This window comes from Poecilia mexicana, unplaced genomic scaffold, assembly GCF_051168715.1.
Source record: "Poecilia mexicana isolate PSO_F unplaced genomic scaffold, ASM5116871v1 scaffold_19, whole genome shotgun sequence".
NCBI lineage: Eukaryota > Metazoa > Chordata > Actinopteri > Cyprinodontiformes > Poeciliidae > Poecilia > Poecilia mexicana.
In genome coordinates, this window is record NW_028263388.1 from 20,776,298 (window position 1) to 20,797,256 (window position 20,959).

The 20,959-nt window shown below is 35.0% G+C and overlaps 1 protein-coding gene across 2 annotated transcripts in view; it reads right to left on the bottom strand.

Moving 5' to 3' along the window:
* The window catches only part of adam11 (ADAM metallopeptidase domain 11), a 34,721-nt gene that overhangs the window by 5,719 nt on the left and 8,043 nt on the right, over positions 1 to 20,959 (bottom strand). For both annotated transcript variants that reach the window (XM_088016449.1, XM_088016448.1), the window contains exons 3-18: positions 19,776 to 19,852; positions 19,432 to 19,495; positions 12,158 to 12,240; positions 11,345 to 11,402; positions 9,788 to 9,845; positions 8,834 to 8,967; positions 7,287 to 7,361; positions 7,135 to 7,206; positions 5,656 to 5,822; positions 4,601 to 4,685; positions 4,436 to 4,526; positions 3,434 to 3,485; positions 3,044 to 3,143; positions 1,693 to 1,764; positions 1,229 to 1,321; positions 69 to 149 (exon numbers count right to left, since the gene is read on the bottom strand). In XM_088016449.1, the coding sequence (XP_087872575.1) occupies positions 69 to 149; positions 1,229 to 1,321; positions 1,693 to 1,764; positions 3,044 to 3,143; positions 3,434 to 3,485; positions 4,436 to 4,526; positions 4,601 to 4,685; positions 5,656 to 5,822; positions 7,135 to 7,206; positions 7,287 to 7,361; positions 8,834 to 8,967; positions 9,788 to 9,845; positions 11,345 to 11,402; positions 12,158 to 12,240; positions 19,432 to 19,495; positions 19,776 to 19,852 (1,362 nt within the window). The remainder of the gene's footprint in view (positions 1 to 68; positions 150 to 1,228; positions 1,322 to 1,692; positions 1,765 to 3,043; positions 3,144 to 3,433; positions 3,486 to 4,435; positions 4,527 to 4,600; positions 4,686 to 5,655; positions 5,823 to 7,134; positions 7,207 to 7,286; positions 7,362 to 8,833; positions 8,968 to 9,787; positions 9,846 to 11,344; positions 11,403 to 12,157; positions 12,241 to 19,431; positions 19,496 to 19,775; positions 19,853 to 20,959) is intronic.

Genomic DNA, 20,959 nt, shown 5'->3' on the forward strand with positions numbered 1-20,959 from the left:
GACACAAATCAGTCAGACTGAGTTTTACATTAATGAATATGTTCACCTGATAAATGTTCTTCCCTCACCTGGCTGGAGTCACCTGTGCAAGTTTCGGGAATGTCACAGTCATTCACGCCATCGCGGCAGGTCACTCCTCTGAGCTCGTACTGCAGGACGGAGAAATGAGACACCAGAAAACAGAGGAAGGAATCAGTGAGAGTGAGAGTGAAGGTGACCTATTATGCTTCCTTTAACAGGTTAGCTTATTTCTGTAAAAAGATGTTCATTACTTTTTATTGCACAGAATCATTCTTAGACAATGATTCTGTACAGCTTTGAAAAGCAGAAGTGGAGCCTTCTGCACAAACAACAAGAATGCAGCAAGTAGTCTCTAGACGATGAGTCAAAGACAAAACACTTGTCGTTTCCGGCAGCCATTGCACAGCACATACTATGCCTATCACAATAACACAAAATAATAATGCAAGAGCACATTCTCAAAGATTAGTAAACTTTAAAATCTACTGAATATTTAACACTGGAACTGGACGACATTTTAAATATCCAACATAAATAAACAAAACAACAAATAAGACTAATTTTGAAGTCTTTATAAAATAAAATTGTCCTCCAAAAAAAGGGCTGGTGGAGACCAAAGCACCAAATTGAAGACTTTTATTCTCCAGTTTTTGGTAGAAAGAGAGAAAAAAGAAATAAACTATAAATCATGCCAATGGAAATTATTGAGTTTGTTTTAATTTATCATGCGATTAATTGATTTATTGACTATTGTGACAGGCCTAGCACATACAGCAGTAAAAACAGCTGACCAAATGTGCTGCAACTTCACTTGGGTTGCTAGGTAACAACGCAGTACTTGTCGAAATTGACTTAACATTCAGGAGGTTTTTGAAATGGCTCCTTGTCCAGACACCAAAAAACCCCAAAACTTTTGACGTTTTAAGAAGTAGAAATCAAAATGTAAGCATAAAAATGTCCAAAATGTGAATTTTGCATAATAGGTCCTCTTTAAATACAACCACCAGATCACAACTATTGGATCTACTGGATTGTCCTAACAGAGTCCTCAGACATTTGCTACCAGAACTTAGTGCAGCAGAATTTAAGTTCAATATTTAATTCTCCAACTCAGAGAGGCTTTACAACCTTTGCTGAATGTTTGTATAACTTCTCAGACCTGGAAACATTTATAATTAAGTTGGAGATGAAAGCCAGCGGAGCTCACCTTGCAGTCCCTGCAGCACAGCCCGTTGCTGCACATGGCGTTGTGGGTCAGAGTGCACTTCTTACAGCAATTGGCTCCACTTTGACTACACTCCTAAAGGCCAGACAGACGGTACAAAACATGAAACAAAGTGACAAATCTGAAATCCTTTTCAATGTAACACATTGAGATTATCTACAAGTGGCATTCTTTTGTATAAATACACCACTTTTTTGTTTTTGGTGCCTCTGGTATAAAACAAAAAGGTAGATACGCAACACAAAGAAGCACTTTCAGATAAAGTTATTTTATTTAGCAAACTTCATGTGTTCACAGCTGGCATAAAATGCCGTGCTTTGCTATTCTCTCTAAAATTACAGCACAAAAAACATCTTGAAGTAGGATTTATTTAGCTTGATATTGCTCTACTGCAATAAATGAATATTTTACATTACGTCAGAGGTACAAGGTTAGTTTATGCTCACCACCAGTGATCCACAGTCACATTCCTCTCCCAGCTCCACATATCCATTCCCACACTCTGGGGGATCTAACAGCTACACAGAAAATAACAGAACAGCATCATGTCTCATTTTCAGACTGCAGTTCAATACTTAATTTAAATACAGCTTAGCAACACCAGTTTTTTTTCCCTAATATTTCTGTCTACATACAAGTGTTTAAACTAAGGATGTAAACAATTAATTATTAATTAATAGTTTATTAAATTAAAATGAGTTCCAATCGATTAAAAACGTTCACTTAGACTTTCAGTGTTGTAATTTGGCCGCCACCCAACAGAGGGCGCCGCTGATCATTCTTAACCGGAGAATGTCATTTGTTTCTGTATCAAAAATGTACAAATATGCCGGTGTTCTGTCAGATCAGCCTACATTGTCAGATAGTCCTACGCTTAGCTCAAACATGTATAAGCAGTCATTACCATATGATTTTATTTAATCAGTAACATAGAATCATGACGTAGATCATCATACACTTTGTTATGAACAGCTGTATGGCATCCTGACTTAGCGGTTAAGTTTTACACGGTGTGTTGTAGTTGACTGCAGCTGCAGCCAGACCTGCTTTAAATACACTTTGAAACCACGACGACGCATCTATATCTATCTAGTTATCATATTATATGATAATATTAAAAATGTAATGTCTTATTTTCGTCATAACTTGTTGCGTATGCTGAACTGACAACTCCACTGACGGTCGGATTTCTTTATGCGCATGCGCGGGCATGCGTACCAACTGCATGTAGGCCGTCCTGACAGCGTAGGGCTGTCTGATAGAACACCCGGCCGCGGGGCCATAACCGGAAAGAGATGAGAAACGACCCAGAAAGAGTCCGGTGTGGGATGTAAAACGCACTTTGTGCGGTTCTGCTTTAAAATGTAAACACTCGAAAAGCTTCTTGTTGCATTTTTTCGGAGTGACGTTTTCACAATCCTTCAAGAGCAAAACTTGTTCTGTATGAACAGTTCTCTGTTCACGGGGAATTATTCTTTCCATCTTTTATTAAACTGTTCAGCAACCTAAGAGGTTCCTGTTTTACGTTTTATAAATATGTCTACATGTAATAATGAGAGAAAACCACAATTTTATGTTCATACAGCCAGTATTTAATGCAGCTAACACAGTTAGCATGTTATGAGAAACGTAGCCACACTCTGAGGGGTGTTATGAGAAAACTCAGGTTTTTAAGAAAATTACCACTTATTAATTAATCATTAGTCGATACATAAGATCAATCGACTTTAGATTAACTCATTAATCAATAACTTCCATCCCCAGTTTATACTGTAACAGAGCCGCCAGCTGAATCACCTTAGTGGGTTTGTTAAACAGGCAGCTTCCTCCTCCCTGCTGCAGGAAGCGCAGGTACTCGTCAATACTGCAGCGGGAAAACTTCCTGGGCAGGTAGTAGCTGATGGATGCAGGCAAAAATACAAGTGATGAATTTAATTAGGATTTTACATGGTAGCTCAATAAAAAGGAGGATAATGGACATGGAAAAAAAATGAGGCAGAAAAAAAACTTAAAGGTGTGAATTAATAAAAGAGTCCAACTGTTTGTATTTTAGTCTCGATGTAAATCCATTGCACAAGAAGAAAATGTCACAAATCACATAAGGAAACACAGCAAACGTGGAAGAAGCTGCTCCATTTTTGCAAGACATGTTATGTTAACATTTATTTTCCTGAAAGTCTTTTGTACCCAGTGTCCTCCATGATGCAGCCCAGCCATGGATCTGGACACCTGCAGCCTCCTGGACAAACACAAAAACTAATGTGATTAAAAATAAATACAATATATTCTACAGAGATTAAGCTTACACTGACTGACCAGCCAAAGTAACAACAGTTTCAGGTTTTAGAAATGCAAAATCTACACTTACAAAGTCAGAAAAACATTTCGTTTTACATTTTTTATTGGTTTCAGTCATTTTAGTAATGGATTATCCCGTCAATTACTGGTAATAGAAAAATCACATAAAATTAATCTGATTTTAAGCACATTTTATACATTATTTGAATAAGACAATTCAAATAAACAAATAATTCAATTCCATTTCTAAAGGAGAAAATAATCATCTTATTGTCTAAAATGCAGTAAAAGCATTCATTTAATGAACGCTTGAGCGTTTGTGGATAAAAAAAATAGTTTGAACATAAACATTAAAAAGTTCAGCCAGTGTAGTGATAACATGTTAATTCTTTATTAATAATAATTAGTAGCAAAAACTGATTTTATTCTTTTTTTCTTTTTTGCATGAAACTAAAGGATTTCTGTGTGAAACAGATTTACAGCAAATATGTTGGTTTTTTTGGGGGGGGGGGTTTAATGCAAAATGTATTTTTGTTGGCTTAATTATAGTTCTGGTTACTAGATCTTTCAACAAATGGTAATCTTGGCCTTTTACTTATTAAAATAATCAATTCATCATGATTAATTTGATTAATTGTTTCAGTCCTGGTTGGATAAATTTAACTTTTCCTTACTCTGATTTTATGGTGTGTCACTGCAGTAGATAAAATAAAATTACTTTCTCACCTCAAACATGTAAAGTTGTGATTAAAAAATGATGCCAAAAAAGGCAATATAAACAGTTCTCAAAGTAAAACAGCCATGAAGGTGTAAGGAGGGTTAAATTTGAGTCGTTCTCTTGGTTGGACATTTTGTTTTTGAAGCTCATGGCTAAGATCAGTGATGAATTACCTGCAGCTGTTCGCTCTTTGTTCCTTAGCATGCCGATGTTCTGCCCTAGACTCTGGCACAGAGTGATGGCCATCGGACCCACGCTGCCAAACTGAGGAGCCACACAGAAATAAATCAGGGGAAAGCTATCATGGCGGCTGCAGGACGCTGCAGTTCTTCCTTCACCTCGTTGATGCCGCCGCCCCTCGTCAGGGAGCAGATGCCCCCGATGTACGCGGCTTCGCTGCGGCTGCTCATGAACGTCCTCCCTCTGAAAAACAAACATCGACAAGACGGGATGAGAGCAGAAACAAAAAGTACGACGGAGTATCAGGGCTGAGAAAGCAAAATAAAATAAAAGTTTTAAATAAAATAACTTTTTATTTATAAAGTTATAAAATAAAAAGAATAAAGTCAAAATAATGAGAATAAAGTTGAAACGATGAGAGTAAAGTCATAATATTACAAGAAAATAGTCATATAAGAATAAAGTAATATCATGAGAATAAAGTTGTACAAAAATAGTCGAAACAATGAGAAGAATGAAAATATTTTGAGAAAAAAAGACCTAAAATTACAAGAATTAAGTCTTACTATTAAGAGAATAAAGTCATAATATTAAGAGATATAAAGTTGCACAACAACATAGTCAAAATAATGACAATTAAGTCGTAATAATACAAGAATAAAGTCATGCTATTATAGCAATAAAGCAATAATACCATGACAATAAAGTCATGCAAGAATAAAGTCAAAATAATGAGAAAAAGTCATAATGTTACAACAATAAAGTCTTGCTATTAAGAGAATAAAGTAAAAAAATACAAGAATAAAGTTGAAACAATTACATGAAAGTCATAATATTCTAAAAATAAAGTAATATCATGAGAATAAAGTTGTACAAGAATAGTTGAAATAATGAGAATACAAAATATTTAGAGAATAAGTCCTAAAATTACAACATTAAAGTCTTACTATTAAGAGAATAAAGTCATACAAAAATAAAGTTGAAATAATATGAGAATAAAATAACTTTTCCAGAATAACGTCATCAGGAAAAAGTCGTAATATTATAAGTTTCCTATTGTAATAATAAGACTTTCTTCTCATACAATTTTATTCTCAACACACTATGTCTTTATTTTTGCAATATTACAATTTTATTCATGTAATTTAAACTTTTTTTTTCTTTGCGGCCCTCAGTGATCAGTAAAATAAATAAAAATAAAAGTAAACCGTACGAGAAGAGGTGCACGGCGTCGCAGCGCTGCTTGATGCTCTCCTTCCTGAACTTCATGAAGTCTCTCAGGGTGAGCAACGCGTCGTCGCCGATGGCGATCCTGTTCTCAGACGACCAGGTTTCCATGGCTACCAGGACGATGCGGGTGTTGAGCTGCTCCTTGTAGATCTGAAAAACGGGTTAACCAGGAAGGATTACACAACAGGTGAGGATCTGATTCATCTTCACCTTTTAATCATTTTAATCAGCTTGATTAATAAATATTCAGCTTGCATGAAGCTGTGAGAGGAAATGTGAAACCAAAGATGATTTAACTAAAAACCTGCCGTGAATTAGGATAACTTATTGATGTTTAAGGTATTTTAATGATTTCTGATTTTTTTTAACCCATTTAATTTCATATTAACCTTCAAGAATGAACACAAACATAAACATGTCTGTGTATTTTCCTAATAATCCTCATTTTTCTATAAGTCTAATGTTTATCTGCAGCCTTCCTTGGACCAAATATATTTACATTTCATTCATCTCAATAAAAATCAGACAGAAATCATTTTCTAAAACTTTCCAGAAACACATTTATCATCATTTTACTTCAGTTTCATTTCCAGATAAAGTCAAAATCGCTTCATTTTATTTCCACACAGATGGATTAATTTCCTTCTTATGTTTATTTGAAATTACTTTGCACTTTTTTGTTCCCACTATTCTTACATTGCTTTTTTATTTACATTTTTAAAATTTGATAAAGCTTCAACACCAATACAAATAATTTCAGATTTAAAGGTGTGGGGATATCATATCGTATCATTTATCATTTATAGTGATGAATTTCTTATCACGATTTTGGTTTATTGTTGTCACAATAAATTCTAATTAATGATGTTTTAACAAAAACAACTAAATATTTCTTAGTGTGGAGATTGTTAGCTTTAATATTTTCTCCACTTTTTGTTCAATAACAGAATTAATACAAATTGATAATGAAATTGATAATTTGAAGATACAATTAAATCCTGCAGAAAGCAGTTTACTGATACCAGCTCTAACCCATGAATTTTAATTTTATAATTTCCCTTTGAGATTAATAAGGTATTTTTAAATTTTATTTAATTTTATTGCAGTAGTAAAACATAACCCAGAATATATATTTTTTAAAATTCAGCTTTTAATTTGAGTCAATTAAATAGGTGTGGTAAAAGAAAAAAACATTGTAAATTTGTTTTACAAAATCACTGACAGCACTGATTTTTCCAATATTTCGAGGAGTTGATTCATTGGTTTCCATGGTAACCAATAAAACTTCGCCAGTTTTAAAGGATCAACCAACCATCTGCATCGCAAACAATCATTAAAGACATAAAAATAAATGGCGTAAAACTTGACAAACGACAAAACATTTCTAAATTCTCATTCATTTTGTGTCTTTTTTATGCTAAAAGTTCGCAGTAGAAGCATTTTAAATGAAGAGATTTCTCACCAGGTCGGCCATGTTCACTACGGATTTGGCAAAAATCTTCGTTTGAGACGTCGACCTGCGGAGCTGCACAAACTAACAGAAACAAAACAGAGATTTCATCATTTAGCGGCTCTTCTCACCTGTCTGAACAGGTGAGAATAACGCTCACCTACCAGCTCATAATCATTAACGATCATCAGCTCGATGTACTTGGTCTCGGTCTGAACGGTGCGCTGGCCTCGCCTCACCTGGGGAAGACAAAGACACAAACCCTGACTTTAAGATGTGATGATAACCTTCAGACACACATGAAGCAAAGGCAGCAGGTGCAGCCAATAGCCGCTCTGCGTGGACAGACTCACACCTGCTGACGATGGTGAAACTCTACCTCTGTCCTTGAGAGGGAAACTCAACTTCAAGAACATTTATAAAGCAGAAAGCTGCTTAAACTCCAGCTTCTGTGTCTAAATACAGCCTGAAAGGAATATAACATATTTCTGAAACGAGTAAATAAATGTTTGGAGGCGAAACCATCTTGATGTCAAACTGCTGCAGAGCCTTAAATCAATAAAGTATTCTTGAATTTAAATTGAATACTCGCTCAATTATGCACTAAAGTTGGACCATTTTATTCTTTAACAGAAATAGTTCAAAACTTACAGAGTTAAAAGTCATTAACACCAGAAATTCTAATAAATTATATGGTAAACTTAAGGTAGAACCAGTGAAATTTGGGCATTGATTAATCCAACCTGGTGCTTTGTTGATACTGGGTTCCATTTGTAGTCGGAAATTTCAACTTTACGAATCCAAAAAATCAATTAAAACTCCTAATATTAGCATGCTAATACTAACATTAGCACACCGATGCTAACATTAGCATACTAACAGAAACATCAGCACAATAATGCTAACATCAGCACACTAATGCTAACATTAGCATACCAATGCTAACAATAGCACACTAACATTAACATTAGCTCTAATATTAGCATACTAAAGCTGGCACTAGCACACTATTGCTTACAATAGCACCAACATTAGCATAGTAGCTCGAAGTAATTTCATTAGTAAACCAGTGCTAGTTTTAGCAAACTAGCTGTAACATTAGCACATTAACAATAACATTAGCACACTAAAGCTAACATTAGCACAATAATGCTTATAATAGCACTAACATTAGCAAACTAGGTCTAATATCAGCACACTAACGCTAACATTAGCACAGTAAAACTAAAATTAGCATTAACATTAGCATACAAGCTCAAAGTTACACTTTCATTACCAAACTAGTTCTTGGTTTAGCAAACTGGGTCTAACATTAGCACACTAATGATAATATCAGCATACTAACATTAACAATAGCACTAACATTAGCATACTAGCTCCAGGTAACACTTTCTTTAGTAAACTAGCTCTTATATTAGCAAACTGGGTCTACCATTAGAACACTAATGCTAACATTAGCACACTACATTAGCACACTACATTAACACTTTAAAATGTTAGCCCTATTTTATAATAGGGCTAAAATTAGCATACAAGCCCAAACATTACCACACAAATGCTGTCGAACTTGTGCATCCTAATCATTTTTCAATTTGTTTAGGTAATTTTTGCATAATCGTCCTGAGAAAATAAGATAAACTGCATAATATACTTTTTATAATTTATGTTCATTGTTGACACTTGTTGGAGGTACGGATGCATCAACACTAACTTGTCTTTTGGAGCGCCTCCGGCCTCTGGTGAAAACAGTTTTCTCTTCTTCAGACTTGTTGTCTCCATCCTTCATCTCGCCGTCTCCTCCAGAGAGACCATCTGTTCGCCCCTCTGTGCTGTTCATGAAGCATCCTGCGAGTCGCACAAAGCAGAAAAGCGAAGAGTCATCAGTCCAGATACATGTAACTGTGTATTTTAGTCCTCTGATATGCAGAAGAGATCGATATCAAGCAGCGGGAGGAGGAAGGAGATTAATGAGGAGAGGAAGAGGAGGCAAGGGCGAGGAGGACAAACCTGATAGCAGGAGGGTGACGAGGACACACAAAATCGGGAGAAAATTTAAACTTTAGTGGCAGAATATTTTATCACTTTAGCTCAATTTCAAGGACAGAACTAAAAATTTCACAGGAGTGAAACACTGCAAAAAAACCCAAAATCTTACCAAGTAATTTTAGTCTATATTCTACAACAAATATCTTATTTTACTTGAAATGAGACAAAACTAACTGGTAAGTAACTTTTCAGCCAGGCATATGAGCTTATCTTGAGCAAATAATTCCTTAATATTGATTCAAATGTACTAGTTTTTCATGAAACAAGTGGAATTACCTGATTATTTCACTTATTAGAAGTAAAATTATGTCGTAAGCAAAATAATTAATTGATATTAAGAAACTACTGACTTAAAACAAACTCCTCTATGTTGCTGAAAAGTTAGTTTCATCTCATTTCAAGTGTTTTAAGAAGCTAGACCAAAAATACTTTGTAAGATTTTTGTTTTTTGCAGAGTAGGAGGAACTCTTCGACTTTACAGATAAACATCTAAACCTCATAAGAATTAAATCACAGCAGATTTATCCTGCATATTTGTTACTCTGAGTAATATTATCTGTTAACTCCACTTTAATTTGCATAAATATTTCTAATATCTGATCGGAAACGCAGCTCCTACCTGGACAGGGAAGTGAGAAGAGGTCGATGTCAGGCATTCGATACACGATGTGATCTTTCTGCTCCAGAAAGGAGACAAATTTAAAAAATAAAATCAAAACAAACATTAAACGGGAAAAAGATATGCAACATGCATCTACATTTCTAATTCAAGCTATTTTTTCAGGAGATTAAAACTTAGATGCATTGTGTAAATTTTGTTTTAATTCCATTCAGATTCATTATTTAAAGTTAAATTTATACATTTTCTGCAATATGTACCGTATATTTTACAGAAAAATACAGTAAAATAAAAAATTTTATGGTACTTTCTTTGGAGTGCCACAAGGCTGAAACATGGAACCATCACGTTTTAACTTGTAATAAAAAATAAAAAAAACTCAGTGGATTTTTTTGGTTTTAGGTTATAAAACAGATTTTGTAGTGCCACTAAATACACATGAACAAAGAAGGCTCTGTGGAAATTAACATTTTAAACATTGAGCATAAAAAACTCTCCCTCTTCTCACGACCAGCAGTGTGAAGAAAACACTCCCATGTGAGGTAAACACAGATCACAGAGGAAAGTGCACTAATGCAAAATTAATCAGCCACGCAGTCGTCATAATGGCTGTAACAAGTTCTGGCCATGGCGGTAGGATAAATACTTTATGAAAATGACCCAACTGAGACAAAAAGCAAAGCAGCGAGGCGAAGGAGTTTTATGACGAGCTGAGAGACCATCGATCCGTCTCTCCGTGTAATTGAGCCGCACTTCGATTGCTGCGGTTCTTAATGGGAGAAAAGCTCCGACTGCTCCGTTGTTTTGCTTTCAGTCACTCCCATTTCTCTCAATGTGACATGGATTTTATAATCAGGTCTGAGCAAAGCCTCTCAAACTTTCTGTGCTGCAGAAACCAGGATGAGGCTCAGTGGAGGAGGAACGTGTCGGCGCATTTTTCCATTCAGAAGCTCAGAGAAAGATTAATGGCGTCTGGACAAACGGGAAATCATCCAGAGAGACGGAAAGACGAGGCGGTTGCTCTGCTAGCAACCCAGAGAGTTTATCAGGGCTTCACAAGCTCAGATTTAAGGCTTTTTAAGTCCATTATTAAGACCTGAATCCAAGAAAGTATTTAGTAAAAATTATATTCAAGTACTGAGTAACAATCAAATGATCAGTCATTTAATATTTAAAAACTACATAATTAGATGGACCAAAATATAAAGTTAAATTGAAATTTTGGTATTTTTAAAATGATAATTCAAATAAGTAACTAAAAGTAACACAATAATGTTTTCCACATCAGTTTTATTCAACATAAAACTTATATTTAACAAAAACCGCAGGTGTGTGACTGTTTATGGTTAAAACATGTTTGTTTTTCATTCAGTGGGTAGAAAATACAAGTAAAAAGTACAGCGCAGAAATGTTTTCCAAAAAAAGCTACTCAAGTAAATGTAATTGAGTAAATGTAGTAAATGACTTATTTAATGTCAACTTAAATATTTTTTAAAAATACATGAATTTAAGACTTTTTAAGACACCCTGCTCATGCTGGTTCAAAGTCAAACTCACCTCTCCGTTACCGACGGGTTCAATCCCATAAGAGAAGTTGGAGTCAGAAAACATCCCCCTGAAAAAGTAAAATGAGACATTTAACAGTTTAAAAATTTAAATAACAGTTTAAATATTAGACATGCTCAACTCAGCAGGGCTAGGAGTATTAGGGCCATAAATAACAGTGAGGAAAAACTCAGAAGCCTTGAGAATAATCTCAGGAATGTTCTAAAAAAATAATGAAAATGGAAATTTCTGAGCTACAAAAACTGAACATTTGTGAGAAAAATCTAAGACATTCTTTTTTACAAAAAAAAAGTAAATTTCTGAATTTGAAAAATCAAAAATTTGCAAGAAAAAAATCCGAAATTTTCAGATTAATCTGTAAAAATATTCTAGAAAGAAAATGCCAATTTCTGAAATTGAAAAGTCAAAAATTTGCAAGAAAAAAAATCTGAAATTTTGAGATTAATCTAAAAAATATTATAGAAAAAACAAGTGAATTTCTGAGTTTGAAAAATATATTTTTTTAAATAATTAAAAAAAACCCTGAAAGTTTTAGATTAATCTCAGAAAGATTTGAGAAAAAAACAATGTCAAAACTCAAAAATTTAAACTTAACTGTAGATTAGATTAATTTCTGAAATTAATCTAAAAATTTCTAAGTTTTTTTCTAGCAAATATTCAACTTTTCAAACTCAGAAATTTCCTTGTTTTCTATTGTAAAATGCTGAGCTAAATCTCAACATTTCTGGGTTTTTTGGTGAAAATGTACTTTTTTTTAAACTAAAATGAATTTAAAAAATTTTTTTGTTGAAGTGTTTGACTCACTGAAGGCCTCGGCAGGTGGAAATCGCGGCCCAGGAGCCAGGCAGCCCCCGAACTCGTCCATGGTAGTAGCAATGCTCTCCGCCCTGAAAACAAATAATAGATTAGAGCGAGACACTGAACCCTCCATCTTCCTGTAACGTGTTCATGTCAAATTTCAGAAAATGAAACCAGCGCCCGTCCGAGAACCTTGTGCTGCCGCCGATCACCTGGCAGGTATTTTCCATCAGCTGGGTGGGTGTGTGCTAAAGGAGATCAATTACTGCAGAACAACTTAGAAAGAAAGCTACTGTCCAATTACAAAGACATAAAAAATAGGAAAATGCAGAACGTCTTCGTTCACCTCTCTGCTCAGTCACTGCATAAAAAACCTGAGACTGTCAGTCGCATAACAATCTGCTCCAAGGTTACAGCGTGAAACACGATACTGAGGCGGATTGCATAAGAAATCTTGAAGGACATTAACTCTGCAGCACACAATAAATGTTCTGCAGTTATAACGTCTCCTTCAGGTTGTTTAAAACCAGAAGGATTGAATTCCTGTTGAATGTAATAATTTGTAATCACTAGTTTGGGATTTGTTTTAGTCGCTAACCGAAGCTAGCTTTCTCCAGACTTTCTGGAGGAAGTAAAAACTTTTATTTTTAGCCAGTTTTTCTACCTGAAAGCACAGGAAGAGTTAAATAAGGATTAAATAAGGATGAGACCAAAGTGACGCCTCATAGATCAGCACCAAATTCATCAATGAGAATCACTTTATGGGAGATAAAATAAAATTTTCTTTGGTGTTTTTCATCATTTTAAGTCAGTTTGTTCCTTTGCAGCTTTGTAGAGTTGCAGTTTTTGTACCCAAAAGTAAAAATTTACAAATCGGACCTATTTACCATAAGATATTTTGACATCAAATTATATTTGATTTAATGATTCAAAGTAATTTTGCACATCCTATCCAAAGTCTACAGTGAGGAAATCTGGTTTAGTATTTCAAACTAATCACTCAGTTATTTTGTTTTTATAATCAGTCATATTCAACTGAGTGGCCCAAACTGGAATCAGAACCACAGTTAGAAGAAATACGCTAAATTTATATGCAAAATGTTCAGAAAACAAAACAATAAAGCTAAATATTAACTGAAGTGTTTTGTAATTACATTAAGTTTTAGTTTGTGGAGAAAACATGGAAGTAGGTTGAGATGAAATGGAAACATGTGGGTACAAAAAAGGGGCAAAAACGGATTTGGCAACCAGACTCAGATGTAGCGTTTAATGCTTAAACAAAAAGTCTAAAAATAAAGTAAATTTGTTTTTTTGCTAACAAGTTTTACTTCAACCCCTTTAGGAATCGCCTTTTTTGTCAAAACGAAGCCTTGAAACCAGTTAAATTGTTTAAAATGCTAAGGCACACCGATGCATGTTTTTCTGCAGAAAGATTCACCTGTTTGCTAGCTAATTTAGCATATCTAAAATATTTAAAAGAAAATGCGACCTAAAAAGCAAAATTTAAAAGCATATCCACTCACTTGAAACCATTTCTGTTTTGGCTGATTAATATTTAAGTTTCCAGTAAACTGCGACCGTGTGAGCGACGGTCTGGGTTGACATTTCAGTTTGGCTGAAGTGGAGAGAGGTAAAACCGTCGCCTCCAGATTCTATCACTTGATTATTCATAATCCCCTGCAGGGCTCCAACTGGACGATCATGTTTTCAATATAGTGTTTCAGAGCCGTCTCTGCACTCGGCGTGCAGATATGCTCAGATTACGACAATCTGTAGGGACGCTCTGTGATGCCACTCAATAAATTCATGCATGTTTTTACAGTTTTAAGAAGCTTAAAGTGGAGGAATATTATTACACTCGCATATGTTTGTGGATTCTTGGAAACTGGGAATGTAATAGTATACACTCATCTTTCCATGTGTCAGTTTCAGTTGTTTGTAATGAACCTCAGTAAGTCACCGGAGTCAGCTCAGATAATGATATAAAAAAATTAAAGCAGCAAATCTGTCCTGATATTTTTCTAAGGTGCTGCTAGTTTTGGGCTGGTCCTGCTTTTTGCTTCCAGAACTTTCTTTATTCTTCATTGGACAGACTCCAGTTGACACTAAACAGGCAGTTTTGGCAAATCTTTTGGCTACGACACAATTCCTCTGTTCAACCACATCCCGAAAAGGCTCTGTTGGAGTGATATCTGGGGACCGTAGCAGTTACTACCATCTCCTGACAGAAACAGTCATCAGAAAATGGTTACAATATGGAAATAAAGGGGACCTGTTATACAAAATTAGCATTTAGCAGGTTTTTATATTCTTCCACTTGGGTTTCTACAGCTTCTAAAAACAGGACAAGCGACTTAAAAACCCACTCAGTTGTGTTTTGGCAATAAGTTCATGTTTTTTGGGGTCTGAAAAATTGTTTTAAAAACTTCCGGAATGTAACGTCACATTCAACTGGCGCTGCGCCGTTGCCTAGCAACCCCAGTGGAACCCAACCCGTCACCTAGCAACCCAACCGGAGCTCCACAACATTGTTTTAAATGTACTTTATTTTGAACAAATAACATTTTTAACACAATGAGTAATGTTATTTTACATTAAAGAAAAAACAATAAAGGAATACTTATCCATAAATCATATAAAATAACTCCAAACATTGGCAATATTAGCGTTAACGTTTTGCAAATCCACAAAGTAACATAGCTAAAGTTAAAAAAAAAAAAGTTAAATACATTTATACATAAATGGGTGAGACAAAATAGTGTACATTTTAGTTTATACAAACACTATTTTCTTAACAAATGTGCAAAAACACAATCTGTTACAAGGGTCTGTTTAAAAAAATAACATTAAAAAAATTATAACAAAGGTGTCTGCTTATGAGGTAAAGTTTAACTTACTGAGAAGAGTTTGGGCTTCCATAAGTTTCTGATTATTTAAATTACGTTTTAGAAAAGCTTAATATAAATAATCACATTTCTTCATCTGGTTTCACCACTGTATTCACTGTACAATGGCTGCTGGAAAAGATAAGTGAAACCATTTGCTGCAGTCTTGTTGGTTGTGCAGGAGGCTCTACTTCTGCTTTTCAAAGATGTATGGTTGCATAATTGGGCATTTCTTTGTAGCTTTTTCAATGCCAAGTGGGAGGCGTGGCCAGTACGGGATTATCTGGATTTAAAGTGACAAGACGCCTTAAAACAGCTCATTCTGAAAGGAGCTCAAAATAAGCAGACTGACTTTGTTCAAAAAATGCAATGAACATATTTTGAACAGTTCAGAGATTCAATCCTACTCCAAATTACACCATCGCTAGAAGACTGAATCATTGGTAGGTCGCCTGTAGCTGAAATTAAGAATTGTTGGACCAAGCAACAACTTTCTCGTGTTTCATTTTAAAATGTTTGTAAGTTTTTGTAAATTGTAGTTCCAGTTTTTGCTTCAAGCTGACAGGAGTGGCACTTAGCTGCTTTAAGGTTCACCCTGCTCTGCATTTAGAAATGATATTTCACATGTCTTGGTTGCAAAAAGTGATTATTTTGGCTTCTGTTGGCTTTTATTATCACTTTGTAAACTGGTAACCTCCATTCTCCTATGACCATCAACAAGACATTTCCCTGCGTACAACAGCTGCTCACGCTCTCCGTTTTTCGCACCACTCTCTGCAAACCTGAGAGATGGTTGTGTGTGAAAATCCCAGCAGATCACCAGTTCCTGAAATAGTCAGACCAGTCTGTCTGGCACCAACAACCTTCAAAGAGCTACAAGCAACTGAACAGATCCAACAAATAGAGCGGCTGGTCAACCGATTTAATGAAGACTTGTCCACAAATTCAAATTATTTTCACTTGCATTTCAACCTATTTGAGAAAATCTGACTGACTTCAGCATTTAAAATATCAGATTTATATTTAAAGTCTGACATTATATTGTTATTTGCAGGTCGACACTCCACTACACAGTGAAAAACAAAATAAAAAGGACTTTACTGTAACTTTTTAAAACCAACCAAAGCCTCATCCTACATTTTCAGCCTAAACTGTAAGCATATGTGGATCTCAGTACTTTTATTTTCTTAAACCTTCAGACATAGACGCACCACTACTTCTCGGAGGAAAGAAAATACTTTCATTAGTCATACAAGACAGAGAGAGACCTCATAGCACTTAGCACAGGGCAGGATAATAAATAAATAAAAGGTAGGATTACGAGGCTAAATGGAGGAAATCAAATTGCCTGACACAGCAGACACACACTGACTGAAGAACTTAAAGGGCTTTTCACAAAGGTTATGTGTGCACTACAAATAATGGCCACTCACTCATGTAAATAAGCCCCATGCATACAAAATTATGCATAAAAGGTAAAATATCATCAACACGAGCAGAACAACATTTGAAGAGAGTGATGAAATAGCTTGAACTCAGAAAGGGACGGCAACAGAGTTATAACCTTCAGAAATAAGAGGATTGAAGCTGACAACTAACAGAATTAGAGAAGTTAGAGTGCACTGAAAGCCTGCACTCAGCATTAATGCTCTCAGAGGACCAGACGAATGGTTACAACAGACAGATGAAGCTTTAGAAGAAAAAGAAACGACTTAAAAAGCAAAAACTACCTGTAACTTCAGGTCTGTATCCTAAGAAAGAAAACAACCACTGCAATCAGGAGGGATTGTAACATTTCCATAATGTTCCAGTTTTATCTGATTTGAAGTAACATTCATTCATTTAAGAAAATGTCTGTTGGGTTTTGGGTATTGCTCAAATTTCCACTGGTCAGGTTAAGTTTGTGTTAATTGAACTCTAGTTAATATGTCTAGAAAGTTCGGTTCGTTTGGGGAAATGTGAATGCGCAATCGACCTCTGATCCGGACAAAAAAGACAAACTCTGGTCCGCCTAAAAAGTCTCGGTTTAATAAAAGTGAACGCTGGTGCGGTTCAAATGCAAATGTGAATGCCAAGCGGACTGGAGACAGCTCCTAAAGCAGGAAGTGGACTAGAGTGCATGGCATTCTGGGTAAATACAACCGAAACAAACCCAAGAAAGAAATGGTTCCATCTTTTACCAAACACAAAGCGAAGATCCTACAACCACTAAAATATGACTATGCTCCATTTTTGTTTACATTTCATGAAGAAAGAAGTCTTTCTTAGAGTGTTGTTTCCTTCAGCGGTTCTTGGTGCAGCGCCACCACAGGCGAGGAGGGGAACAGGTTGTCTTTATACTTTGGTTCATTTGACAAAGTGCAGTGTGAAAGCAAACCGCAGCAGCTGAAAATGTAACAAACGTTGCAATTTTGGTCCAAACACCCGAATACAAACAGAAAAAATAAATAAATTAAGACTTTTCTTCCCCCTGGAAAAAAAAAAACAACAACTCTGGGTGACGGATGATTGAAACAAAATAGACCCAGAGTGGTTCTGCTCCTGACTGCTGGCTGCCATGGCAACCGCTCACTGATTGGTCAGGTGGCTCTTTCAGCAGAAAAGGGCGACAGAGAGACGAGCGAGAAAACAAGACTGGAGATTAAAATACAGCAGAGGACAAGGCATAAATGAGACGCTCGTAGAGAAAGCTGAAAATCTCTGATGGGAATAAATAATGGGATTTATTTTAATCTGATGCATGGATAAAGGCAGACAGAGCCAGACTCATAAGTGCCTCTGAAACTGTACCAAAAAGCTGCTATTCAATGCCATTTCTTAAGGCTGGAGAAAATAAAACGCCACATGAGTTCAAGCTTAAAAGAAAAGCATCCAGCTACTTCAGAAATGCAAAAGCATTTAATAATTTAATTGTTTTTGGCCTTGAGTGCAATAAAAACTCCCCTGTCACCTGCAGAAATAAAGGATTTTTATCTAATTTTTTAGTCTACATGTTGCATATGAGCTGCTTTTGTTGCAAAATTTGGATAATTAAGGCATAAAGAACAATGGTGGCTTTCCAAATAAACAACAGAGTATTATACAAGGATTTTTGGTCTAGTTTCTAGTGAAAATATCTTTCTATACTTAAAATAAGACGAAACTAACTTACAAGTAGCTTTTCAGCATTAAATAGAAGTTTGTTTTAGATAAATAATTCCTTATTTTAAAAAGCACTGTCAGATTATTTCACTTATTACATGATGTGGAACAAATACTTTATAAACAATATTAGCTATAATTTCCTGCTGAAAACTTACTTGTAAGTTTGTTTTGCCTTATTTCACTAGAAACTAGACCAAAGATACTTGGTAAGATTTTATATTTTTGCAGAAATCCAATGCCACAATTTTCAGCATGTCTAGTAACTCCTTTAAATAACTATAACTAAATTACTTGTATGATGCATGTTTCATTTTCTTTAAGTTAATCAGCTTCTCTAGTATTTGAAATTACTAATCCTTTGATATGCTCTCATTTTCATAAGCCTGGACTCTAAAACTCAACCTAAAATTGACAGGAAGAGCAATAAACAAATAATGGTTGTGATAAATAAAGCTGACAAGAAACCAGGTGCAAAAGTCGATACCAGATTGTAGCTTAATATCTTCCACTTGCAATCTGAGCAACTAAGAGCCATTTTTCAAGTACAGATACAGCAGATATGATGTCACGGTGTTGATTTAGAGATGAAAAAAACAGAGGAAAACACGAAGCCATTAGTGGTGAAAACGCTGCAGGCTGAGTGCCAACAACAGGCCTCCAGGATGTCATCGATTTAAAGGGGCAGTATCGATTAAAATCAACGTTTTTATGCTTTACTTCATGTTGTAATGTTATTCCCTCATCAAAAACAAACCTGGAGTGTTGCTTTGATTCATTCATGCATGTTTGAGAAGTTATTTAATCTCCACAGCAACCATTGAAAACGCCTGGATGGACTTAGCCCCGCCTTCTAGACGCAGCTCCTCCTCAGAGCTGCAGTTTACAAATTTAACTTTACAAGCTACTTCTCTGTGAAACGCTGGTAAAGAGGTTGTTAAAGGTTGTTCCAGCAGCCATGTTGCGATGACTTCCTGAAGGCGGAGTTTCGTAAAGAGCAGGAGTTCTTAAAGAGACAGAGGCCCAATTTCAAGGCGTTAAATTATGCCACTTCTAAGTGTCGTCCTGAAGAAACCCATTTCAAATGGGAATGTTTTTAAGAGCAGTGTTTCTGTCTGTGGCACTATGAACACCATGTCATGCAGACACAGTCATACAGCTACCTAAAAAATAAGTAATTTAAGTAGTTTGTCATTTTATAGACGCCACATGGTAACACATAGTTCCATAATACACATATTTATATAACCTTACCGTATTTTGTGACAGCTCCCCGTTGTCAAAGTGACGCTCCACGTAGTCTGTAGACAGGAGGTTGCTGTAAAGTAAAGGTAAATTAAACGGTTATAAAACACTGCTGTCGTTACTCAGTTAAATTTAATGATTATTCTGGGCGTTTTTTAGTCTGGTGTTTATTCTAATAGATTTAAAAACCTCTTATAAGCTTTTATTTATGACATTAGAAGTGTTGTGTCGCCTGCAGCTCCAGAAACAGAGGATGTACAGAGTGTGGGGGAGTGTAAAGCAGAAAAACAACAAATCTGTAAGAGACGGCTGTAAGGATACGATCAGATGGGTCACAGGCCCAGTTTACTTACTGGTTCAGCTCCAGGTCAAGGGTGAAGGATGTGCCAAATGCCTCCACCAGGAAACTGCTCTGGGCCAAATGGATGGGCTAGGAGAGAAAATAACAATAAACGGGAAAAATCAAGAAAAATTCATTTAAACGTTTAATTCAGTAAAAAATAAATAAATAAATAATTAAAACGTTTGATTTAATTCAGTAAAAATAAAAAAAATAATTAATACGCTTGATTTAATTCAGTAAAAATAAAAAAATTAATTAATACATTTGATTTAATTCAGTAAATTTGTAAATTTTAACTATTTTTTAAACTTAAAATTAATTAAATTAAAAATGCAAAAGTTTGTCTATTGTTAGTTTTGTTATTTTTTTTCCTAAATGGTATGGTACACTTTTTGTATCGAAATAAAAGCTTTCTATTTTATGTATTTATTTATTTTAGTTTTAACTGCTCAACAATAAGCAAAATTTTATTAAATTTTTACATCATTAAAGATTCACAACACAAAAAGGCTTCAGACTTTTTCAAGACTTTTTGGGTCATTAATTGTTGACCTAATTTTTTACCATTGTTAGCCGGCGGGCAGCGGCCGAACAAATTCATTTTAAGGGTCACAAATGGCCCACAGGCCACACCTGATATAATTTAAAAGTTAAATGAATTTTTAAGTGGTTATTAATTAAATTTAACATAATTAATTCATTAAAAAAAACAATGAGTGCTTCTATAGCATCAAAGTAAATCCAGAAATATTATTTCATGGATCCAAAAATGAACTAAACTACTCTGTTTATTGAAGCACAAGAATAAAAATATATATTTTAATAAAAAATTATTGCTAGCAGTTCTAGATAAAATGTTAAAGGAAGAACTATGATTTCTTTGGATATCTGGTTTCGGTTTTAGCTGATGCTTTATAAACAAAATATTGTTGAACTCGATGACAATCTGTGGCGTCTGGAAGAAAAATATTTGATTTTTGCAGGTTTGCTCTCTTACAGGTTAATAGTTTTTGACATGATTTTGTTCAGCCTCTGACCAAAAAAGAGAAATTGTGTGTTTTTCTTTTGGTAAAGCAACAGTCTGAAGTGTAATAAAAATCACAAGCTATTTTTTTTATGTTCAGTTTAATGAATTTCAGTGGTTAACTTGATTGAGATGATTTAGTTTTAAACTGTAAAATGTTTTTTTTACTC